Raw genomic sequence first — 26,169 nt, forward strand, 5'->3', positions numbered from 1 at the left:
GTCATTAGGGATAAGATGCCCACAATTAAGTCCTGTAATTGGGAGCAGGCCATGCTTGATACATTTGTTCCAATTCTTGGTCATGGACAGTTCAGGGAACTAAAGCAGTGACAGATGAAGGCAAAGTTCCCAGATTAGAGAAGAATTAGGAGAAGTGTGTGTTCCAAATTGGTAGAATACTGATAATTCTTGACATTGCAGCTGTTTGTCTTAGAGACACCAAAACCAAGAGAACAGCACTTTGTAGGTTTGACACTTTTATTAACAAAGAACCCATGGGGCTCATTCATTAGTACAAAATACAATCATGTTCTCATATGTTAAACAGCATGTTTGTTTTTTTTTTATTTTGTCTCTTTTAAACTGTTTCACAGTTATCAAAACAAAGCCCCTGCATATTGAACTTAGTATTGTGCAAACAGTAATTATTTTAAGGATCAATTTCTGCACTAAGCCAAGTGCCAGAGAGCAGAATTTAATCTTTTTTTCACCCCTCCTTTGAAGGGCCGTGTGTGCTTCCTAAGAAGCACATAATAGTTGTTTTTTTTTTTTGCAGCAAACAATCTAAGGCCACAGTTTATCTGCAAATTATAAAAAAACAAAAACAAAACCTCAAAGACTTTAGAAAACAAACAAACAAAAAGAAACAAAAACAAGAAAAACAAATGCACTTTACCCTTCATGCTCGTTTGCTTGACCTTGTTTATACCAGGTAGCACACATCACCCATTGGATATTACAGTCCAAAGAAGCACCTAATGTTCTTTAAGCTAATATTTTGAGTTATCAACATGCAAGTTAATACACAGCCACATTTCTTTTCAAGTATCCATAAATGGTATCTGTTTCAGGAAATTATGCTTGTTCCCTTTCCAGGTGATGTGAATGAAAATCCTGCATCGATTGTATAGGCACGCCATCACTGAAACCAAAAGGCATCAGAGCTACATCTTGAGACCTAAGGTAAGAACTCATTTTTAGGATGTTCTTTCTAAAAAATGCATTCAGAGTTTTGGTTAAAGCTGCATTTGCTAGAGAAGACAAATACTTGAAGTTGCAAATGAAAAAAAAAAAAAATGCATTTTGGAAACATGATTCGCAATCAGTACTTCTCTTACAGTGATGTAAAAGATTTGAGGTGAAGTGCTAGAAATCAGACAGTGTAAGGAAGTCAGACTAAAAGAAGACTGAAAATATGTATCTGTGTATGCCTGTAGAAAAAACCCTTCTTCTTAAATGAAGACAGATTTAATAAGAACCATTTAAACTCCTTTTTAAACTGCAGTTATTGATGAAATGAAGGAAAATTGATTACTATTCTTGAAGTTATCAGAAAGTACAATGTTTTACCACATGAAGCACCGGGTTTTAACCCCAAACCCTTTTGTAAGACATATGGAGTAGTTCTAGTAGTTCAAAATTCCCTGTAGTTTAAAGACTGGACTGTAAACGTGTACTAAGAATGCTGTGTTTCAGCTCCATTAAGTGATCTGTTGATGGTGGCTTACTTATTCCAATTGATGCTTGGCAGGAAGCAAACATTCTACTTTAAATGAAGGCAGCAGAAGGGCCAAGTAAAATGGTGCCTTCACTCTTAGCAGCAACAAACTCTCACTGTTCTAAATGACCTGAGGAAGAAAACATTAAAATATTGCACCAAAACAAAGTTAAACAGCAAAAAACAAATAAGGGAACACACAAACAAAAAATAGTATGGATAGCAAATGACCAGTGCAGCCCCTGACAACAGATCTCTAGACAAAAATGCAGGAGTAATGAAAAGCTTTGTGCCATTACCAGAGGATTTTGTTCCTCTGGTGTCTGCTTTCACTTCAGTTATAAGCTATGTCTATTCTGGGTATATTTACACCTCTCCCTACGCCTCCTATCTCATTCACTAACCACAGAAACCATTTAGGGTCCCTTTTAGAACCATGAAGTATACTGGAGCTTTAACGTGACTTTTTTTGGTCTCAAATCTGACCAGAAGTAAATATCCAAAACAGAGGTAGGCTTATAAAGGCTTCTGAATAAATAAGTACTGTCCATTTTGCAAAGTATAGCTGCTGTTGGCAAAAGGATTTTCCCTTGCCATGCTTCCCCTTATCATGCTATCCATAGGCTTTAGATGCAGAAAAAGAACTCACAGTAGAAGAGGCTAGAATAATTCCCTTAAGAAATCCCTTGAAAGAAAGCATAGTGCATAAGCTCTTATCAAAGTTCAGTTTTCTTTTACATACTTGTGTCTATCATTCAGTAAATGGTTGCCTTCACAATATTGCATCATAGCTCTTCTGTCACCCATGATGTCTTTAGAATCATTATGGATGATGAAATAGTACCACTTGGCAGTCGTTAGAAGGGCAGGTTCTCATGAAATACAAACTGAAGCTAGAGTGAAGACTTCACTCACTATTTTAGTGTTCCTTTCTTGGATGCAGACAGTGCAGAACTGAAGCCCCTTGAACACTGGAATCTTCTGGAAATGTTTTCTTTCCCCACATTCTGCTGTATTATGCAAGTTCTACTAGGGGTTTTCAACATCATTACTTAAATTCTTCTGGAGTGTTCCAAACAAAACAGAAATTCTTTTCTTTTCACAAGATCCTAACATCTCCTCATACTTTATGTAGTACATCCACTTTTTTAGAAAGCATTCAGTGTTTTCAGGAACTTCTCAAGTATCCCATAGCTGCTGCCACAATATCCTCTGTGCAGACTAAGCCAGCAGATTCTCTTCCATAATCAAACATGCTCATACCTCCTTCTGCATTGTCCTTTGCCTTTCTTGTACACAAACCTAACTTTTGAAAAAGAAAACGGCTTCCTTTTAGCTGCACTATCAGCTTAAGCAGCAGAAAAATTAAGACATTCATCACAATGATGCTCATTACAAATCCTCTTCAGAGCATGAATGAAACAGGTTGAATTTCTTCCACATCAGTAGGATGTGGATCAATCTACAGAGAGAAGAAAAGGCAACAATTACTCCCTGTAATTCTTGCATTTCTGTATATGTTGTTTTGGGTTGTTTTTTTTTTTGCCATCTGACAAAAACACCACCTGCTGTTTATTATTTTACCTCTGAATAAAGAGGTGGAGGCTGAAACCGGAACTCTTGTATGTAAGCAAAGACAGGACAGCACAATTGTTCCTCACAGTCAATTGGTGGTGGATATGCAGGAACATGTCTGGAGAACTCTTCCTCAGATACTACATCAGCATAATTTGGTGGTGCTGAAATACAAGAGATGCTACTGTCAAATTCAAACTCTTCACTCAGAGCAAGACAACAGATGTGTTATAGTGAGCAAGACCATGAAGACTATTGAACTGTGTACTGCTGTCAAATTGTATGCAGGGCTCTATGCTCAGGTCTTCTGTAACCAGAATTATGGTTCTAATAAGCTTAGAAAATTCAGGAACACTGCAGATGCTTTTAGGGCTACTCCAGCCACAAAACTCTGTTCTATCAAGAAACGTTGAGTATTTACTTACTATAAGGTGAAATTTACATCCGAAGTGGAATTCCCACTATCAGAAGTTAGCTATTTCAAGATTCAGCTGAAATTAGTCAGATAGGGGAAAAAAGAAGACTTTAGAAAGGCTGGAGTTAGGGTATTTTCACCAATCCACTAGGATCTGACTTAGATTTATGTGCCTGACTTCTCCTAAGTCATACTTTAATGGCCTACATCCCCAGCAGTGCCCTCTGACTGGTACTGCTACCCCTCTGCTGCAGACAGTACAGTGCTGGGTTAGAGAGAGTTCAATATGGATTACCTTCAGGGTGTTCTGGCATGGTCAGTGCCAGCCAACTCATATCCATACTAAACTGGCTGGTAATGCTGGAGTTTCTGCTTGAAAATCCAATACATGGAATAGTGCCAATCACCAGAGGCATTTCAATCATCAATTTCTTAGCACCAGGAATATGGATATAGACCTATGGGACAACCCCCAAATAGAAGAAGAGAAAACATGAGACCCCATAGAATTGCTGCTCCTAGAAGCTACCTACTCCCTGTGCTGCACATTGCTTAAAATTAGAGGAGTTTTCTCATCCCAGATATGTTTAGCTAATACTCTGGCAGCTTTCCTTATTTTCCAGTAACTTCTTTCTTTTTGTACTTTGTCTCTAGATAACATTAAAATAACAGGCTGGCTAATTATGGACTCAACTTTCAGTTCTATTCATAGAATCATAGAATTGGCTGGGTTGGAAGGGACCTCAGAGATCATCAAGTCCAACCCTTGATCCACTACTGCTGCAGTTCCCAGCCCATGGCACTGAGTGCCACATCCAGTCTCTTTTTAAATATCTCCAGGGATGGAGAATCCACTACTTTCTTATTTCAGAAAACAATTCTTAGAGTAACCCATTCAGCTCAAACTACTTTCCCCTGAATAACCTCCGTGGGTATACAACTTGAGCAGCTTTTTACTCAGAAACATTTTTCAGTTTCCCCATTATTCATATCCTTCCATTTCACAATCACCTCATGATCTTGTCTCTCACTGATGCACAGTATGGTATTTACTTAAAATGTTGTTCCCAAATTCAAAACCCAAGAGCTGCTCACTACAGAAATGTCTTCTGTTCCTAGCTCAATGTAGTACTCCATAGTATTGCACGTCTGTAACAAAAATCCATACTTACAGCTAATGAATATTCTACTCTAATAATACAGCAGTCAAGTATAGAGGGGGATACAGGTGGGATTTTCAGAGTTTTCCCATTCCAGGTGTCTGTACTCCCAGAGGCAATGTGGTTTCCTCGGACATTGGCAACCATCTGACGGAAAGTTTTTGTCTTCCCACTGGCCAGGTAAGTTTGTGTTTGGAAAATGGCAGCTTTTGGAACAATCAAACGAGATGAGCAGTTCTCAATTTCTGCATAGATAGGTATGGCTTCCCCTTAAAGACAGAAAAAGTTCAATGAATAATTTGTATTTACCAGCTTTCCTCTGGGAGTATCAAAGCGTGTTAATGCAGCACATACATCATCTGCACTGTTATGGGAACAGGATTTGATAGTTTCCCTGGAGCTAGGTTCTTGCTGGTTGTTTGGTTTGGTTTATTTTTCTTTGCAGAGTGGTATCCAGGCAGAATTATAGCCACCTACTACATTTTATGTATAAACAATGATTCATTTTGAAACATTAAGCACAATATGAACAAACTATAAAAGCTTTATTTGCAAATTACATGCCAATCTTCCTTTTATATAGTACTAACTGAATTCCAAAATGGGTTATTTCCTTAATGTATCTGGTGTTATCAAGATGACAAAGAGGCTGCTAAAGCTCCTTCTTAGATAAGTGTAAACCCACTCAAACAAGACATAAAAACCAGGTAACATACACAATTAAGTATTTTATCCCAAATGGAAACATTTTATTGTTCTTACACTCAAATGTACTTGGCTTTTCCATAAGATTAGTGACAAATAGGACTTCCTTTCAATTTATATTCCCAAGAGGAGAGTGAAGGCCAAAGCAAGATTAATTTTGTTAAAGCAACTTCATATAAATCTCCATTTACTACCTGCTAAAAGGAACTGTTCTTTCAACTGTGAAGTGTTGGCTTCACAGAGATAAAGAAAAACCCTAGTAGATATTGAATATTCACACTTAGAAGATAACTACTCTTACCATTACAGTATCCTTTCCTCTCAATTTTGGCACTGAGAGAGACTGGCCCAGAGGTGAAAAACCAACATCCAACCATCTTCTCCTGACTTCTGAGAACAGGAGTCTATAAAATACAAAGTATTTTTCATTTTGTGGCATGAAGCTATCAATCACTTGCAGTTTAATGTTATGCATAATCAGTCATTACACTCTAGCTCTAAAAATCCACCTGATGTGAATAATGTACTACTCAATGCAACTGATGTAATTTTGCCAAAAATCCAAAATTTGTGATTTGCCACCATGTAAAACAGAAGTTTGGCTATCTGAACATACAGCTGGCTTAAAATCCCAGTCTGCATTTAGACCAAAGTGCATTTGAAAGTAATCTGTCTTCAAAAAGATTCAGCCAATTTTATAGGCTTTTAAAAGGTCTACTGTGCAGTATTTAAGCCTGTGTTTCTCTATTTATGCACAGAAATAACTTAATCTGCAAACCACTAATAGTTAAGCACTAAACTGGTTTTACCTTTGTATATCCTTCATAAAAAATGATAAATGTACAAAGACTGGGCTAAGGTGATGAACCTTCATAACTTGCAAGCCACAACCCCTCCAAAAATTTAGCCTCATGACAAAGCCCACCTTAATGATTCATGGAGGGCTGTTACATTAAATGAGATTCACACTGTCTGTAAAGTTTTCATTAGAGTAAACTTACACGTATACAAAGGTCCAAAACAAAGTTCAAGCTACTTAGAATGCCCAGTCAATATAACTACAAAGTCTAAAATTTGGTGGTTTTCTGGTGGTAGAATCCACTAAAAAACAAGCACTGCTTACTTTATGTGCCCAACAGCCCTCTCTTGTGCAATAACCTATGGTTTTTCTATCCTTGCAGTATTTGGATATTCTGTCTTCATGATCCAAGCATACACTGTTGAATATGAAGCCTATATTCTGCTTACAGATATCTGCTAAAGTCTAAGTTCTCTCCAGAGAGAAAGGTTAAAATGTAAGCACACAAAGGGAAAAAAGCCCTGCTCCAAACATCTCTCAGCTATGCTCACATCACGATGAAATGTTAAAATTATCCTAGCATTTTAAATAAAATAGAAATTGCTCATTCATATTTAAATGAATAACCATTTAGATCCAGTTGCTATCGTGAAAGTGCAAGGTATAATTTTATATTATTTTCATAATATGGGTTGAGATAAAAGAATCCAGCTCATTAGCTTCCATCTTGCCTATTTTCTCATTACTTAATGCCTGATCTTTCCTATTACTCTACAGTATCTCCAGTGATTATTAGAAACTCAATGCTTTAATGTGGCCAAATCTGTCATAAGGAAATAACTGAAAAGATCTCTGAAGCAGCTGCATGCATGCACTTAATGTTAGAAAACAACATGCAAAATGGAGGGATATGTAACATAATGGCCAGAGCATAAATGACAGGCTGGGCATGATTAATACTCTTCTATAATTACTGTTCCTCAACCTACTATTATTGTAGAGTTTAAGACACTGCAGCCCTGTGAATGTAGTTGCTCTGGTAAGAGTAACTACTTTATGCTTGTACATTATTATTATTAAGCCTTATTTATGCATCTGAAGCCTGCATAACTTTTTGGCAAGAGCATCTCTGCCAGCAGGGATCCAATCAATGGTATTAAAAAAAGCCACTCTGTTTGCTATTCACACAACCTAAGATCATCTATTTATAGAGAAAAGCTTAGGGAGCTTATATGCTTTCAAAAGTCAGAAAATGACACTCCAGAATTACATGGAATTGGTTATGGCTGGATGTGAATGCTGCTTGGGAGGGATTTTTTTGCAGCTGGCTCTGAAGGCTGGAGGACTGGAGGGGACCCTCTTACCAATAAAGCTGGAGAGCTGACGTCGATATGGCTAATGACCTGAAGCTCTGTCTGCACACTCTGATCAGGTGCTGCAGGCCTCTCCAGAATGGCTTTCACATAGTACTGAATACTGCCATACTTCCCAGTAAAAGAGGTCACCAGAGGTCTGAAACAAAGTCACAAAAGCAGAGTTCAGTTGCAAACATGAGCACTTCCCAGGTACATAAATGTTTACCAGATTACAGTTGGTACTTTTAGGGCCTTAGGGAAACTGAAGGAAACAAGGTGTGTGTGGTGGGTGATTAAGACAAACATATAAAGCTGATCTATCAGCTTGATATTATAAAAAACACCAAGTCTAATCACATTAAGTTAATGTTCCACAACAAGCAGTGTCCAGCACAATCCCTTCAGGTTGGATTATTTACTTACTCTTGAGGGAGTTGAAAGCTGAACGGAAATTCATGTCTTCCATCTAGGAGAATTAAGTTTTCCTCACCTGTAGGATAAAATTACATGGTGTTTTTATTTATTCCATAAATAGAAGAACAAAGCAGACGCTATTATAAATAATTTATGAATAAAACCACCCAGATACAAGGAACTAGGGGAAGTTTTTATTGATCCCAGTGGGTTCTGGATTGGAGCCCATGTTTTATTTGTGATGGGATGTGATTTCAGTGAAAAAAAAAAAAAATGAAGGAAACTTGGTGTCCTTGAGTTTCAGTTCAGGACTCTGGCCAATTTCTAATCCAAAATGGCTTCTGAAAAGCAGAAAGGTTCTTTTCAGTGGCACAGCAATTAATATAGTTTTTCAGTGAAGAAACTCTACTCCTAAAAAGCTGCAGGGTAAGGCCAGTGTTATGAAATACTATTAATATATGTGAACTTCATGCACTGAGGGCCTACTATTAAAGAGTTTTTAAAGGCCTCAATTTCTTTTTCCCACAGGTAAACCCGAGATGTGTTTCACCCTTACAGAACTAAATGCTGCTTCTTTCATTTTTTGATAGTGCCACAGGGCTGCAGTGCCTGAGAGACCGAACTGCCAGCAAAAGGCCTTTGAAATCAAGAGCTTCTGCTGCCTTCTACAACCACAGCAGAACCGGGGCTGCTGCATTCAGCGCTTCCACGGGCAGCTTCCCAGATGCTGCGTACGGCGGAGCACAAGGAACAGGCAGGTGTCCGATGGAAGAGCAAAAGAACCTCTGGGGGCAACGAGCTCCAGGCTGCCTTCTGGCTCCGCTCCACGTTTTCCAGCCGTGAGTGCAGAGAAATCGGTGAGGATGCAGCGATTCCCCCCCCTCCTCCTCCGGGCACTCCCGCCAGGGCTGCGGCTGCACCAGGCAGAGGTTCGCAGCGCCGGAGCGATGTTCCCCGGTGGTCGGGTACCTGCCCGGGCCTCACGCCGTTTCTCAATACCCAGGTGAGATGCTGGGTTCTCATGGGAGGAGGTTTCAACCCTCCGCCTTCCTCATCTCCGGGAAAAACAGGCGTGGGCGCCTATCCGGGGCGGGGTGTCCCGGTCCCCCCCCCGCCCGCCAGGCCCGGGGAGCAGGGAGGGGGTGGCCCTCACCCTACCCCGCCGCCTCCCCCCACGGGAAGGAGGTGCCAGCACCCCCAGTCCCACCCCCACTGTCGCTGCGGCGGGCGGTCCCCGCCGGCCCTCACATGGACACCGGGCGGGAGTCTCCCCGCAGGGCCCGATCCGCACCCCCCTTTCCCAGCCCCCCCTCACCTTCGGGCGGGTCCCTCAGGAGGCTCTGCCGGATGTCCAGGTAGCGCACCTCCGCCTCCCGCCGAGGCCCCGGCCCCGGCGCCCTCACCGCTACCCCCCAGTTTCCCCCCCCGGGCACAGCACCCGAGCTTTCGGTCCAAGCGACGCGGGCTCGGCCGGCGGCCTCCAGGCGCAGCCCGCGGAGCGGCAGCGGGCCCGCCAGCTCCAGCAGCACCTGGCCAGACACCGTGTCCCCGCTGCAGTAGCCGCTGCCGCCACCGCCGCCGCCTCGCCGGGCCTCATCCTCCAGCACCAGGGCCAGCGTCTTCACCGCCCCGCCGGCCCCGGGGCCCTGGCCCGGCCCGGCCGCCGCCATCGCTCCCCGGCTCCGGGGGAAGCCTGCGGCCGCCGCCGACTGTTGCTTTAAAACCCGCCCGTCTCCGCCAGCTCCCGCAGCGGAAAGTCCCGCCCCGGCCCGCTCCCCATTGGCCACCTCTCAGCTCCTCACCCTACCATTCGCGGCGGGCTGCCCCCGAGCCCCCTCCTCATTGGTTCTTCGGCGGGCTCACGGTCGGAGTGCGTCACGCTGCGTGATCACCGCGGCGGAGCCAATCGGGTGCGGGCGGCGGCGCGTGGACAGCGCCTCGATTGGCGGGGCGGCTGCAGCTGCCTGGGGAGGGAGCCAATGGCGCGGCACAGCTACCACGTGCACAGCCCGTGGATAAACAGGCAGGGAAAGGGCGGGGCGAGGTGGCGGGGGCGGGGCGAGGGGCGGTGAGGTGAGGCGAGGCCGTGAGGTGGAGCCCGGGAAGGGGTCGCGGTCTGAGCCCGTGAGGGGGTCTTGCCCGGTGGTGTTGTCTGGTCACGGTTTCGCTCGCCGTCTCACCGTCTCACCGCCGGGCTGTGGTTGCTGCCCGCCGGGGTGGTGGCCCCTGTGCTGCGGGGAGACCTCGGGCCCTCGGTGGGCTTCGATTCCTGTCATGGCGGCTGAGGGAGGAAGCGAGAGAGCGCTGGGCCGGGTGTCGCGTTGCTTCACTCTGAAATTGTCCCCACCGACTTCTGAGAGTGTTAAATAGAGCTGAAGCAGGCAGGTTCTCCCCCTGCTTTGCGTAGGGGTTACTGCGGGGCTTTTGTGCCCCTGGTGGAACCTCCATGTCACCCGTGGGGTGGGGTTCTGTGTGTGACTGAGCCATCCCGGGCTGCCTGCAAACCGTGCCGGCCACACAGGTCTTGTGTTTTTCTGCACGCTGGAAACCAAGAAGTTTTCCTGCTTGTTTCTACAAATCCCCATTTTGTGAGTGGATTGTTGAATGGATACACAGAGCTGAGCCATGTAGCCAAAGGCTTTCCATGCAAAGGATCTATAAGGGACTCTTGGAAGGATGTATCCATTAGAATAAATACAAAAATTGGTGCTGTTTGTAATTTTGAGAAGTATAAACTTAGGAAAAGCCCTGGTGTCTATGGGAAGAATGGCAGATATCAACTCTCTTGATAGTTGAGTGCAGCCCAAGGGAAGGTGGATACAGCCCAGCCACCAAAATAGGTGTTACAAAACAAAATGCTTTGCACATGCTTCAAAGATGCTAAAATCTTGTTCTGGGAAGGGTCATATTGTACAATTTTCTGAGCTGACAGCAGTGCATCCTCCTGAAGGTGCATACAGTGAGTGGTCTGCCATGAGCATTTCCATTGGTAACAAAGGAGTCATTTCCCATCCCCAGTCACCTGCCTGCTTGAGGCTTCTCACAGCTGCATCATCCTCCATCCCTCTGGGGGGAGAAATACCAGCCTGGTGTCTCCCAGCTGACTCAGTTAATTACTGAAATTAGCAAAAAATGTCTTCCAGACTCAAGAGTCTTGGCATTTCAATAACTGACAGAGCAACATCAGCCTTCCTCAGAACCCCCAGCATAGCTTTGTGATCCTGTCCTGTGAAGAAGAGGAGTTATTGCTGCGACAGAGAACTTCTCTTTGCCAAGAGCAGGGTAGGTCTTTTGAAACACCTTTTGCTGGCTACAAGTTAATGCACACCTCTGTTTTAGTCAATAGTAATGTGGGAAAAAGTGTTGTGGATACAGGTGGGGTGGATTCATAGACTTTGTTTGGATCATTGGCCATGGGTGCCTCAATTCATGATGAAGAGTTATATAACTAAAGAAAATAGTGCAGTGGTGGTTTGAGCATTTGAAGAATTTTTGGATCTTCATATCCCTTTGTGCTTTTTGAAGTAGTTTTTTTAGGGACTGTAAATCTTGTATTATAGTTGGAAGATGTAACGTATAAAGTCGTGCCATCTTTATTATTTTTTCATTATTTTAAACAAATACAGCTTGGATGTCTAATTTTGCATAAATCTTTCCTTATATCCAGTTTTTACATTTGTAAATACCAGGCTAGTTTTTTAGCCAGCTGATAAACATGCTTGGAGGTGCATACTGAATATTGGATTATTTGCTAAATTTGCTTAGGCACAATATGTGAATTCCATGTCTTGCAGCTGATTTTGAAATACTGTACATATAGAGGAACCCACTCTGTGCCCCCAAATCCCACACCTCCCTTTTTTCTCTGTATGAATTAGATGCTGTATGAAAGGAATTAATTCTCTTATGGATATTATGTGACCATTCAAATGTTGCCTCCTGTTTATTCTTTGCAAGTGTAAATGAGCTAGATAGGGAAATGAATAAACATGGACAATTGCTTATGAAACAAAACATTATACAAAATTAGTGAGAGTTAAGAGGCTTGAATAACTCAAACAATTAGCCCATAGAGGACACAGTTAATGGGAATGTTCTGTCACAGTCAGATGATACTTGCTCCAGATGTTTATTTGCCCTTTAATTTTTTTTCATCAGGATTCAAAGACCAGAACTTGTTGAAATTATCACGGAGTGATTTGTTTTCTCATCCACACATTTTAAGAATATTTTCTTGTGTGTGAGGCATGTTAACTGGCCAGCACAATGAAGTTGTAGCATGAATGGTGGAAACCCCTACCTTGCTATTCCAGTCTCTGATAAGCCAGAGAAAGGAGCAGAATGAAAACAGTGTGGGTGTATGTGTGTGACTGGATATTTGTGTGTGGGTGTACGTGGGAAAGAGCAAGAACTATATTAACATGCTTGCTTGTAGTTTCATTTCACTTACTTTGCTGATTTATTCAGGACTAAGCATTTTTGTGGGAGGAACATGGGAAGAAGTGGTCTTAGCAGCTACTTCCAAGGCCTCTGCTTTTTAGGGGTCAAAGCTGTGACTGGGAAGGAAGTGAAAAACTTGATCAGTATTTGCTGTCCTCTTCCTGTTTGAAGGGAGCTGGAACAGACCTCTTAACCATGAGTCAGGCACCAGCACCAGCTTGCCAACTAAGCCTCTGTGAACCTAATCAATAGCCTGAGAGTTTAGAGAGTGAACAGCTATTTCTGCTACTGGAGGAGGACTTTGAGAAGTGTTTATGAGAGCTGCTAACAGCTAATTTACAAAGTGGGGATGTCTTATCTGAGATTGCTGTACTACAACATCTGTTCAAGTGTCTTTCTTGCCGGGTACCAAGCACAACAGGAAAAAAAATGTGGCTGGGCTGGAGCTGAGTTCAGTGGAAGAGCCATCAGAAAGGCTCTGCTTAAATGAAGGCCTCACAAGAGCAGTGAACAGTGTGTAAACCCCATACTGCCCTTCCTGCATGGTGGGGAGGAATGTCCAGTACACCTCATCTTTCATCTGTAAATAGATTGAGCTGTCTCGCAGGTCTGACAGATATTAGGAAGCAGTTGGGTGGGAGCAATGTTTACTCCTGAAAGCAGATATTATGGGCTCTGAGATTTCACAAAAGCCTTCTGAATATTGGGTCTTTTGGCCAGACACTCAGAAATTCTCTTTCTGGGTTTTTTTATGGAGTCAGAACAGAGAGGGATAAGAGATGATTGCTTTCTTTCCCTAGTTCCTGACCCTTTACCAGTAAATTCCTTTATCCATATCCAGTGCAGCCCTGGAGCAGGGTGTGAGCTCTCCCTGGCACTCCCAATCAGTGTTTGAAGGTGACAAACAGGCACTGGTGATGCTGTCACGTACAGTCTTTTATTGCTTTTATTTTATTACCACTAATTGAAAGGTCAGCCAAATTTTTCATGGACAATTAAGTGACATGTACAGATGAGAGACTGCAAGGAGATGGAGATGTTTTTCCAACTGCTGCTGCTGTTCCCAGCAGTGCCCAACTAGTCTGATACGTCACCACTGCCAAGGTGTAAAACACCAGAGAGAATATTTTTAAGAATTGTGCCATACAGGGTAGATTGAGGAACTCAAATTCTGAGATACTGTCCCAGGAATAGCAGGTTTTACCTTGGCAGGTGCTTGTCCACAGTCTGTCAAAGCACAAGTGTCTTGAAAGCCAAAGGACCAATGTTAATGCAAGGTTATATCTGGAAATGGAAAATTACAAATGGCATTAGGACTGCCAGTGTGGGAAATCTGGGGCAGAACAGGGGCAAAGTAGGTTGTGTTAGCTTGGTGGCTGAAAACCAAGCTGTCGAGGCTCATAACTTGAGTGCTTGGTTCATGCAGCTGCCTCCTACCCTATCCTGCCATCCGAGGAGTGGGAGAGGTGTGTCTTATCCCTGGGTCTAAGGGATGGGGTAGAGGGAAGGGTTGTGGTGCAAACTGGAAGAGATCTTTTCCACTGTCAGTGGCAGTGCAGTGGCAGGATCTTCTCCCTCACCTCCAGATGAGCAATCTTGTGAGGTGGCAGCAACAAGCCTGCCTGCAGGACAAGGGTCCCCATCCCAGTTCCTAGACCAGTGCACTGGAGCTGCATCCCAGCACATGATGGACCAGCGTGTTGTTTCATGCCCTGGTAAATAAAACACTTGAGTGACCTATTGTTTGTGTAAATATTTATGTGGTGAATCAGATTGCAGGATGTGTTGCAGCCAGTTCCCTTAGATAAAAGTGATCTAAATCCAGCACTCACTTGGGCAGCAGATTGCTTGAGGGTGGCTTTGGCTGTGCTACAGGCTTTGTAAGGAGCATGAGGAGAGAAAAATGGATGTGATTAGAACATCCCTTCATCCTGATGTCCCCCGAGGTCAGAAAGATTTGCCAGGGTTAGTGGTGCCTGCACGATGAGAGTGGCCTTCTGGAAATGCTCCTTTGAGGAAGAGCTTTGTACCCTTGTAACAGGTACCCTCTGTATCTCAGGGACTCTGACTCCAAAGCAAAGTAGTCAGAAATATTTCTGTAAGTATCTGACACAGAGGGAGGATACAGATTTCTGTTGTTGAATCAACAGTGAAGCATCAGCTGCATTATTCATGTGTGGATCATGGTTTGATGTTCCAGCTCAAGGGAATGAATAGCCAGAAAAATTTCAGAATTAGACTCATTTGGGTTCTTAGTTATGTGCTGCTTTAGCTGGTTCCTACCGTGGGCTGTAATTTGAGGGTTTTGAGGGCTTTCTAAAGTGCCTTTTTTTTTTATAATTTATACTGAAAAACTTTGAACTTGGGATGAACCTGAGTCTCATACCAGAAAACCTCACACTGAAGGGAAGTGCATGCCTGGATCTGAATTCACCTTTTGTTAGAGCATTCCTGCAAATGGGAACATGGGCCTTATGGTGACTCTTCAGCCTTACCAGTTCACACCAGTGACGTGGGATCATCTTTGAGAAAATACAGATGGCACATCCCAAATCTGTTTGCTGGTAGAAGAAGTCACCCTCACACTGTTTATGGCTCAGACAGCAGTTGACAGAGATGGAAATGCTCAACCTGAAGTGTTTGTTCTTCTTAATTTCACAATGCTCTTTCTGGTGGCTGCTGTTTTTGCCCAGGCTTAGGAAGGAACTTTACTTCAGGAAGGGACTTTACTTCAGCAGTAATGGAGATAATGGGATGCTTCATGCAAAAAGCAGATGTAGAGTAAGAGCTACAACAGGGGGAAAGAAGAATCAGCAGCCTGAGAATAACTCAAGTGATGGGGCAGAACAGGAAGCAGCCTGGGACTGCAGTTGAGCTCAGCTGATGGGTTACTGCTTCTTCAGCATTGATTTAGAATACAGAGTATGAGTGTCCAAGGCACATCATCAGGTCAGCCAAGGATGTTCTTGGTGTCCAAGAGGACATTGAGTTCCTGCCTCCAGTGCTTTGGAGGAAGATTGAGCAGCCCCAGCCATGGAATCTGAGTAACAAACCCAGGAGGAAAAATCCTCTGGCATTTACTGGTAACCAGCTGATGTGGCAAGGCATGAAATCTGATTATAATTATTGTCTTAGGATAGAGCTGCACCTTGTATGAGCTGCTTCCATTATGGAACTGAATCTTAATCTCGCTCAGATAATTTCCTAGGCTCTGGAGAAACCAGGAATTTTGATTTATTTCTTCTTCCCTCTTCATGTGCTTACAACAAAAGACTCGAACAGACACTGACTCAGAACACACATCCCAGAAAGATACTCAATCTTCCCCTGTAGTATGGCAACACCATTATATTTTCTAGTCACCTCTGGTTTTTATTCATCTTGCTTCAAGGAAATAGTGTCTTAATTCAAGGTAGAAACTGTTTCTAAATAGTAGGTTACTGTTTTGCTACTTTGCATGAGGTCGAATCATTCACGTCACTGAATTTTCTAGATATCTATCAGGAATTATCACAAACCTTTCTTTTGACAAGCTGAAGAAGTTGAATCTTTTATGCCTTGTGTCATGATACCCATTTTCCCAACCCTGGGAGTTGTTGTTTCATCTTTCCCAGGTGGTGTTTAAAAATATTTACTTGGTTAACTGCATTTCTTAGTAACCAGTTCAAGCTGTGATTAAAACAGAAATGAAAAGGCTGGGCTGCCAATAGCTGGATGAGCCTGCATTTCCCTTTAAAATAAAATGCACAAATTATTCTTAAATGTAAGAGAAGGTTGGGCCTTTGTAGCATTTCAATTACTGCCTGTGTGTGTAGCATCTCTGTGTTACAGATGTGCATATATATGCATGTATAAATGTATATGTATAAAAAAAAAAAAGACACATAAAGCTCACTTGCTGGGGTAACTGGTGTTGTGGAAGGCAATAATGGTCAGCTAGCCTTGAAAAGCAGGGGAGATAAGAACACACTGACTTATTAATACTGTTCATTTTTAGAAGCACTCACAATGAGGCTTCCATTTTGACACCTTCTTCTGAAATATGAAGTATTACCTATTGTCAGAGCCAGGATATGGGGCTAGATGGACTTTTAACTGCCTGCTGTTGAGATTCTTATCTTCCTCTGTGGGGTGAATTAGAATTCTTTGGATCAATGAATGTACACAGTCTTTTCTTGTATCAGAATAACATTACACATCCTCTTGTCATTATAACACACCAGAAGATTATTTTCAATGATAATGACAAGACCACGTCAATCATAGGACTTCTGTAGTGGGAATTTGCTTCTTATTATATCTTTCATGTGGCAAATTTTCTGTTTTTTTCTTTTTTCCTTCATGAATTACTGCTCAGAAGTTGGTAGCAAAATGTTCAGAATTTAAAGAAAGAAAAGGAAAATGTCTCGCTTCTGCTGCCACCAATGCTCTAAGTTATACAGACATTTATTTCTCCTGTGCATCTGTGATTACACAAATGGCATAGGCAGAGCCTGCATTTTGTTCTGCTTAAATATCTGTACAGATCACAGCTTTTCCCTGATAGACACTATTGTTGGAAAACATTAGTATGCACTACCTGTATTTTTCTGTGTTCAAAGGAAGCAATCACAGAGCACTTCATTTATTTTATCAAGAGCTCAGTAAATGCTGCACTGTTGCCATTCTGCAAAGAATGCATTTCCATGTAGAGGCATTATCATTAACAGATTATTTTCAAATTCCAGGAAGAGTGCAATACTTTTATTTGGCATAATGAAATGCTGAGCACTTAGAAAATAGGATTTTTAAAGACCTCTAATTTCCTCCATATTTTATTCTTTTTTCCTTAATTAATTTCACTGGAAATGTCTTCTGTGTAGACAAGTTCTTCTGGGCCTGATGTCAGATCTTGGGCTCAGTATGTAACTGATGAAGACACTGACTGCTGTTGTCCACAGGATCTGACAAATGTAGAAATGGATTACAGAAGCTGCCAACTGTAAAACACCTTCACCAGAAGGCTCACTGACAAAGACTGAAGATTTAGCTCAAATCCTGATAGACCAACTAACTTGAAGTGGCTAAAGTTAGACAATCTGGATCCTCTTCGTGTCTCGGGAGAGAAAGGAGCATTTTCAGACATGTCTTGGACACTGTCAGAGATTTAGAAGTCAATCTTACTCTGAATTTTTAGGAAGTTACTCCACAATTTCCAATATAAGGAATGGAGCAGAAGGCTTCCTGAAAGTTGGTAGGATTTAGGTTCCTAGGTTGGCAAGATGCTTTAGAAATGAGGCCAGTTATAACCTCACTTGTAGCACATTTTCTTTCTTTGTTTTGCTCATTATGTGCATTTTTGCTTGGAACTATTTCTCTTTCCATAATGAATTTTAAATTAATTGTAATTGATTAATCCCTTCTAAGTCTTGAGTTTTCATACTTGGCTAATCTGTAAAACTTCCCAGCAAAAATGGTGCCATAATTGCAAGATTTTGCACCTTGACAATAAGTGTATATTCCACTCATGGCCAAATTGAAAATCAAAATAGAAACTTTGTAATAATCTCTCTTTACAGTTTGGGTTATAAGAAGCTGAGAATTCCCTTAGGCTTGATTGATAAAACATGGCATTTATCCTATTCCTAGGATGATGTTCAGCAAACTTTATGACAGAGGGAAACAGCTGGTAAAGTGGGTTCATGGAAAGGTGAAGGTAATATAGACATAAAAAACAAGAGGATAATGATTTTAAAAGGGATAATAGTTGTAATAACACCATTAACCTTTTGCTTCAAATTATTGGATGTGTGGTCTTTTCAGCAGGCTAATCAAAGGTTTGTATTAACTGCAATGCAAGAGGAAGTGGCAATATACAACCTGAGGTGATTTTTTTTCCCTTTTCCAATTACTCACTATCAAATCCTTACTGGAAAAAAAAAAAAAAAAGATCATAAAACCGACCCCTTTCAGTTTTAAAGTGAAGCTGAATGCAGCTGACTTGCTTTCAGAAGAGACAGCCTACTGCTTCCTGCCTGCTTTGCAAGAGCAGAAATAAGTAAGAACCAGATATAACTAGTTGTAGGTTCATAGAAACTGAAGTTAGTGATTGAAATCAGATATGTGAACTGATTGGCAAGTCTCAGAAAGAGCTGACGTTGCTGAGCTGCATGGAAGGGGATACCCACCTCAAAGGGCAGGAGTTCAGATCCCTCCCTACAGTGCAGGCATGTCACTGCAGAGGCCTGATGGCTCACCTGGGTCATCTGCAGCTCCATTGTTCCCTGTCTAAGTCAGTCCTGGGATCCAAACAGCTAATTCAGCCTGGAGCAGAGAAAAACTTCCTCTTTTGCTTTCTCATGAGGCTGAGAAGGAGAGGCAGACTATGCTTTGACAGTTTATTCACATGCTAGAAGGCAAAGGCACTGGTGGGGCCACAGATGATGGAAAAGCTCCAGGTGACTCAATGGCATTGTTCAGGGATTTGTCCAGTTGGACAAATCTGCTCTGTAATAGGATGTCACAGGTGGTGAACCTTGTTGTTCCCTTGAGGCATCTATCCAGGGTGCCCATCAGGGAAACCTCCCTTCTGTATGCAGCCAGTGGAGAGAGAACCCCCTGAGTTAGACACCCAAAGCAAAACTGACTGGCTTGCAACCTGTCATGTCAGTCGGGTATGAAAGGAATAAGTGTAAAAGGAAGTTTGCACCATTCCTCACTGACAAAACTCCATACCATTAACAGCCCCATTCTGTGGAAGCAGAGGATGGTGAAAGACTTTGGGGGCTGCGTGCCTTGAATTTGAATCAGGCAGATTGAATTTAAAATCAACAAGCTGAAAGAGCCTGAGATAAGAAGTCAGAACATTCAGAGGAAATGAGAACTGTTCCAGGAACTAAAGGTGAGAGAAACACTAAGTCACATTAAAAATATTCAGCAAGAAGAAAAGACACCTTTTCTTTTTCTGGACACCTTTTCTTAGAAGTCATCTATAATCAGTAACCTTTCCCAGGCACTTTTCCAGGCTGTTTTTAGTAGCTGAATCCTTTGTTTCAAAACCACCCATTGATTCAGTGCCCTAAGAGTGAAGTAATTAGGGTGGACAGAAACCTTGGCAGCTGTACGGATGTATGAGGTGTAGAAGAGAGAGGGAGAAAAAGGAGTGAATTACTTTTTCCAAAGATAGCTCTTACAACATGTGTGAGTCTGCTGTAGTGTATCTGTTAAATACGTGTGTATGTAGATGTGCAGCTCTATTCATCTGTCTATTGATCTATTTATTTCCATATACACACATGCTGATGTACATATGTGTGTGTTCCTGAAAGATAATGGACTCTTTAGGCAGTACTTTGTCAGAAGATCATTTAAAGAGTTACATCCTTTTAATGCACAGTAGTTTAAGCAAACTCCAAGGTTCTTACTCAGCAATAAACCCATTAAATCATCTTAAATACCATGTCATAATGACAATTTGATGTCACCAGATGTGGCACTAGGGATTTTTTTTTTAAATGCTTTCCTGGAGATACAGCTTCCTGAATTTTAAATTCTGTAGCCTGTTTGCACAGCTGTTGGATCACAGAGCGCTGCCATCTTTTTGCCTTGTATCAGTTATTCACTAAATCATGTGTGGCATGAGAACAAACTCACTGCCTTGAAAACATTTAGGCTCATATCCACTTCAGCCTCGTAAAGGCTGAATAGTTGGGCCCTATGGGAGAGGGTGTATGAATGTTAAAATCCAAGAGCAGTATCCATTCCAGCTGTGGAGTTTACTCATGGGGAGGTTTTAGAGCTGCTACCCTTTGCACACCCCTTTTCCCTTACTATTAAGCATCCCGGATCTATGAAAAATACAGATTCCTGGCCCCTCTCCTGGCTTTTCTCACCACAGTAGCCAAAAAGGCACCACTTATACATGAGGGAGGCTTAGGAAGGGGAGATGTCAGCAGGATACAAGAAGAGTCAAAAAAAACCCATCTCAGAAGGAAGTTTTTCCCACAGTGCATAAATAGTGGAGCAAGCCAAGTGGAGGGCAACAACAGATGTTAAACAAGGAGCAAAATGAGTGGAGGAAAGACACCTCCCTCACCCTGAAACACAGTGGTCTAGAAGCAGTCACTAATCCAAGAACTCCCTAATTTCTGACTGACAGCAGGAGACCCTCTAATGTGCAGGCTGTGAGTTTACCTGGCCAGTGGCACTGGACCCATCAAAGATGTGATGCTGGGTCTTTGCTCTCACCCAGTGTGAGGAGATCATGTCAGTTGTTTGGTTTTTTTTTTGTCAGGCTGCATATGGGTGAGTGCTGCATGACGGGAGGTGGCAGATGTGGCTGCTCTCCCTCTGAGACCTTGTGCTAGACAGGCATTTTGCCCTACAAAATGTAGTGGGCATGTGGGAGACAAATGGTGGTGAGGTTGTGAATTTTGTGCAGTCAGAACGTGCTAATAAGTGTGATCACATCTGAGGCACAAGCACTGATGATGAGATTTGGAGCTGCTCTTGGGTGGGTCTCTGACCCTGGGGAATTGCCATGAGGGTATCCTATGGGCCAGGAAGCCTGACATAAGGCACTGAAGGCCCAGCTGTTGGTAGGTGACAAACACCTTCTCAGCTTGAGTGTGAGTCAGTGTCATCTCAATACCGACCTCTTATCAGTGCCAAAGGATTATTAAATCCAGATTTAATGTTAATTAGAAATATTCTTCAAAAGGTTGATCCAAAGCCCAGTGGAAAGATTACCATTGCCTGGCATGGAGTGTTGGTTTGATTTGCTCTTCAGCTCTGGGCTGGCACGTGGGTGTTTGAGCAGCTCTGTATTGAAGAAGGCCTGAAATGCTGTCTGGATTACCCTCCAGTGAAGTGTAATATTTGATAAGATCAGTAAACACGTAACAAAATGACAAAGGCATTTGAGCATCCTGTGATAGCAAATCAGGTAGAAAAGTTAAATGGATATAGGAGAGGATCCCCAGAGGTTGGATTCTGGCACAATGCTGATAGGAGCCCAGTTGTTACCATACTGATACCAACATGTGGAGCTCTAAATCTTTTTGGATCGTGGCTGAATGGAATGGTTTGCTCATAGCTGCCTTTTCTCTTATTCATATTGTATAGGCTGTCCTCTTCTACCAGCAAACAAATAAAAACTCTGTGCCAACTATAGCAGCAGTTTACATGGAAAAGCAATGAAGCAATTTCAGGAAGGTATTAGATGTAATTTTGGCTTTTATTTTTTCTTTTTTTTTTTTTTTTTTTTTTTCTCTGTCAGCAGCTAGAAGGAGGAGCTGCACTGATGAGCAGAGCTGAGCGTGTATTATACAAACTCACATCACAGTCTCATTGACAGTTTGTGGACCCCCATATCTCTCTGTTTCCATCTGTTGTTTTAAGACTAAGTTGTTTGGAGGATGTCCAAATTCCTTTCCCTTCCCCAGCTTTGGTGAAGTACCTGCCTGCCTTAGGCTCCCTACACAGGAGAGGCTTCTCCAAAGAACAGGATGTGCCAGGGGATGCTCCTTTCTCTGCTTCTCCTCGTTCCCTCCTTCCATCCTCTTCCCTTACTGCACAGGGGTTTTATAGGGTGCCTAAATACATCACCCCAGGCAGGGACCAGGCAGAGGGGGTGAATTTGGGCTATGTTGCTGATTTCAGCTGACCCTGGCTCAGAATTAGGATAACACAGACTGTAAGGATTGTGAGTGTGTGATCCATCAGTTGTCTGTGGCCCACGAGTGGGCAGCAGCAGAACCCACCGTGTCTCAGTCTAGGAAGTAGCTTCTGGCTGCTGCAGTATTTCAAGAGATAACAAGGGAATGCCAAGCTTATCCACAAAACCAGAAATGACACAGAAGATAAATAAGCAGAGTGTAAAACATAAATGCAAGCCTATTAAAATTAAGTATGTTTTAATTTCTGAAAAGAATGACATTTTGATGTTGGATTTACCAAACAGGAAAAGATTGCATGCATCGTTAAAAGAAAATGTTTTTGAGGGGCCCTTAAAAAATTATATCCATGTTTGCAATTGCCATGTGCGAAATATAAAAATCAGAGAAGGGAAAAAAACCCTAGCAAGCAGTGGAAATAACCCGTTTTGTGAGTTATAGGAAAAAATATACCATCTGTGATTTAGTGCAGTTCCCAAGATCCCATCTGTGAAGCACAGTCCTCATTGAAGGCTGAATCCCTGAGCCATTCCATATGATAAAATACTTCTCTTGGAAGATGTTTGGGCTAATGAGTTTGTTTTTCTGGAATATGGCTCTTCTAGATGAGACATAAAACCCTGGAGGCCTAATTTTGCCTCCAGTGGCTGACTAGAGCTTACGTCAGGAGAAGGAGGAGTGAAAGGAGGTCAAAGATTTAACCACCTTTTCCTTCAGAGTTTCTATACTGCTTTTTATCAGGTCAGGTTGTTGGGTCTAAGAGGTCTAGATGGTGATTTCATAATCTCTGGAGTCAGATGTTGTGGTCACCAGTGTCCTTGCACTAGGAGGGTTCACACACCTCTGGAGCTGCACAGCAGAAGCTCAGACTGTTTCCTTTTGTTACTGCTATTCATTTTTCAGCAGCGTAGAGTGCGAGATCCTTGAAACTGGGAGCAGGCCTCTAGTGCAGATGCAATTTTGCTGTCTTTTGATGCCTTGATATGTGTCCAAAGGTAGCCTGAGCTGTATCAGGTATTTATACAAATACAACATATTTAACTCTTTTAATTACATGCACATGTACAGACTGGCACGATTTCAGTTACCACTGAGATTTATATTTGAATAATAAATGCATTCACCTGTTTAATACATGTTTATATTTTCTACTCTATATAATTACATGCTGATTATACAATTATAGAGAATAGTTACATATTTTGCACAATTATGCTATTACTGAAATAATGCCTGCAATAGAACCGTGAGTGTGAGCGTGCACATGTTTGGGAAAACACGAGCCAGGGTTGGTTGTTGCAGTGGCACAGAGCTCGTGCAGCTCTCTGGGGTGAGGTGTGCTGCTGGAGGAGACAGTGATATACCACAGGAGCCTGTGGGTTATTATTAGCACCTGTGGGTGAATCCAGCTCTATTACAAAATGGTTTCAGCTTTCTTATAAAACACCTGCAGAGAATAATAACAACCTGGTTTCAGGCTTGGCTGTTCCTGCTTCCCGTGCCCCTTGGTTTGGGGGTGCACGTGACACCTCAGAGCCACTGTCCCCCTGAGGCTGGGTTGTGGGGGATGGGCCACTGAGCCCCAGTCTGCACTTGCCTCTGCTGATTTTAGGGCAGACATTTCAGGGTCCCCAGAGCACTGGAGGCACCCTGCCAGGCTCCTGCTCCCCGCCACCGCCTCAGCACCCAGGGGACCGGGCAGGTGGGTGTCACGGTACGTGGTGTCACACCGGAGAATACAACTACAGCTGGCTCTGGTACAGCCCTTTGGTCTGGGAGCTGTCATGCTTGGGGGGGTTCCTAGTCACCCGCTAAATACAGATGAATAAACAAACAAGTAGAAGCTATTGATAGCATCAGCATCTGTGTTTGTACTGATGGGGAGTGAAACGATTCAACAAAGCAGCGGCAGAGCTGGGAGCGGGATGCCCGCCTCCCACCTGCCTTTCCTGGGGTCAGACGGCTGCTCGCACAGCATGCAAGGGAGAAAAGAGGCCCTGTTCAATAGGATAAATACACTCTGGCTTTGCATCTTCCGTGCTGCAGCCAAAGGGTTAAAAAGAAATCTGTGCGTTCAGCATGCTCTGCGGAGTGCCCGAAGTCTGAACATGAATGACCAAATTGCTTTTTACTTTTTAAATTAAGTCCTCTGTCTGTACACATGCAGCTAACACTGCTGTTCCATTAAATAAAAGAATTTGTTCCTGCTCTTATTTTTCATAGGGTAAGACCCTGCCGTTCCATCTCGCAACTTTACTGACATGAGATCTTATTAAAAGCAACCCTCCCCCTCTCCTCCTTGAAATCTGAGCTTCTGATGGCTTCATCCGCATTGTCTTTATTTTATATACACAGTTCTGCAGCTGCTGCTTCCTTCTTCTCCAATAAATGACAGCATAACTGTTGCATCCACTAAAAAAGTAAATAAAATTAAATGAGGAAGAACAATACATCTCTGGCAGAGAATAATAACTCTTTTAAGGCACGTATCTAAATTGTACAGCCTGATCTTAATTGTAAGGATAATTTTTTGTTATTTCAAGCAAGTTGAAACGCGACAGCAAATGCACCCTCTTGGCAATACACCCAGAGAGATTTCTGTGAAAACAATGGGGAGAGTTCTCCTGAACTGAGAGGAGATTGAAGCATCTTTATTAGGTTAATAGGGCTGTAGTCTGTAATGAGAGAGAATGGAAGGAAATGCTGTCATCTGTTGGTTGCTTGCTTGGTTTGGAGGCTTTTTTTGAGCACAGGCAGTGCTGGATCAGGTGCTGGGTGGGTGTTGAAGAGGTGGTGAGTGGTCAGTGTCAGCAACAGCAGTGAGGAGCCCTTTGACCAGACAACCTCCAGTGGCTGTGTCTTGCTCCCCAGGGACGACCAAGAGTGGGACATTTCCCTCTGCTTCCTGGGCCAATGGGCTGGGCTGGTGCTGCTGAGGTGTGGCCCCAGCCAAGCTCCAGGCCAGCACCATTCTGTTATCATCTCTGTTTCATTGTCTCTGCCATCACTGATGAAGCCAATGTCAACAGTGGAGCCAGCAGCTGCGTGCTGGGTGTTACTGGTGCTGTTTAGCCATGGCTGTGGGGCCGAGGGAAAATGTCAAAGTACCTATTCAGTCCTTAGACAAGAGTCCTCTTGAGTTTGCTTGAAATTTGTTTGAGGAGCTGGGAAACAATGTCAAAGCAGACTAAAGCCAGTGAGAGTAACATGAAGTCAAAAGCCTATATTAGGGGAGGGCAGCATTTGTGGTAGCACTGGAATCTGGAATTATTTTTGAGAACCATGCAGCTCTTATGGAATAAGAGGAACCTGGTCAGTGTGTGAGCACCTCTTCTCACAGCTTGGATAATTCAGAAACTGCAGAGCTGAGACTCTGGGGGAAAGCAAGTTGCTTTCCTGACTGGTGGCTGGAAAAAAAGGAGAGCCTGGTAGAGTGATCTGATGGAGGACCAGATCAAAAAAACTTCCAAGCAATGACACCCTGCCCTTGGTGCAGAGACGGGAAGGGATGAGAGGACAAAAAATAATGCAGATAGTGACTTCAAAAATGTAGAATTTTCCCCTTTTTTTAAAAAAATAGAAAGATAAAGCTACAAAAGGTGGGAAGTACATTGTCTATTTTGAAAGTAGCTAAGACAGACCTTGGGGAAAGATCAGGCTGGGCAGGAGCACTGCTGCTCCAGGGGAGCAGCAACAGTTGGCAGTGAACTGAGGATGAAGGAATAACATCTATAGAAAGAACAAAAAAGGTTTCCATACCAGCTGAAACAGCACTAGTCAGAGATTTACCGTGGCTCTTCTCTGGGTGATGTATGGAGGAAGATGTGAAGAAGGACACCAGCTCAAGGCAGCCCACAGTGGGGCTGTTTGCCTGTTGCACAGCAGGACACAGACTTTCTGCTTGGGTGGGTACAGAGCTGGCACTCACCAGCTCTGCCTTTGCTGCCTTGTAAGCACTGCCTGGCCACTGGTATGGCACTCCAGCCTGCACAGGTGTCCCCAGGAAGATGTTCTGGGGACTGAGCTCTCTGCACAGGGCGCTAAGTGCCAGGAGGGTGGGCACTTGGCAGCTCCCCACGGGTAACCTGTATGTTGAGGGCAACCTGAAGCCTCCTGTACATTATGTTTGCCACATCATTGCTGGCCATTCACCCT

At 43.1% G+C, this 26,169-nt stretch overlaps 1 protein-coding gene and 2 long non-coding RNA genes across 5 annotated transcripts in view; 1 reads left to right on the forward strand and 2 right to left on the reverse strand.

Annotated features, from left to right (window-relative positions):
* Nucleotides 1–240: 240 nt before the first annotated feature.
* ARRDC4 (arrestin domain containing 4) lies at nucleotides 241–9,671 on the reverse strand. The gene is made up of 8 exons (XM_071754260.1): nucleotides 9,237–9,671; nucleotides 7,931–7,997; nucleotides 7,517–7,664; nucleotides 5,655–5,757; nucleotides 4,661–4,917; nucleotides 3,784–3,946; nucleotides 3,083–3,237; nucleotides 241–2,960 (listed from the first exon to the last, which is right to left on the reverse strand). The coding sequence occupies exons 1-8, from the start codon at nucleotides 9,589–9,591 to the stop codon at nucleotides 2,904–2,906; spliced, it is 1,305 nt and encodes a 434-aa protein (XP_071610361.1). The 5' UTR covers nucleotides 9,592–9,671; the 3' UTR covers nucleotides 241–2,903.
* A 1,103-nt stretch (nucleotides 9,672–10,774) lies between these two features.
* LOC139800798 (uncharacterized) overlaps nucleotides 10,775–26,169 on the forward strand; it is a 46,659-nt gene continuing 31,264 nt past the window's right edge. For all 3 annotated transcript variants that reach the window (XR_011727937.1, XR_011727936.1, XR_011727938.1), the window contains exon 1: nucleotides 10,775–11,203. This is a non-coding gene — a long non-coding RNA (uncharacterized lncRNA). The remainder of the gene's footprint in view (nucleotides 11,204–26,169) is intronic.
* Nucleotides 24,225–26,169, reverse strand: part of LOC139800799 (uncharacterized) — a 54,781-nt gene continuing 52,836 nt past the window's right edge. Inside the window, exon 4 of the long non-coding RNA XR_011727939.1 lies at nucleotides 24,225–24,426. This is a non-coding gene — a long non-coding RNA (uncharacterized lncRNA). The remainder of the gene's footprint in view (nucleotides 24,427–26,169) is intronic.

Source organism: Heliangelus exortis, chromosome 11 (genome assembly GCF_036169615.1).
Source record: "Heliangelus exortis chromosome 11, bHelExo1.hap1, whole genome shotgun sequence".
Taxonomy (NCBI): Eukaryota; Metazoa; Chordata; class Aves; order Apodiformes; family Trochilidae; genus Heliangelus; species Heliangelus exortis.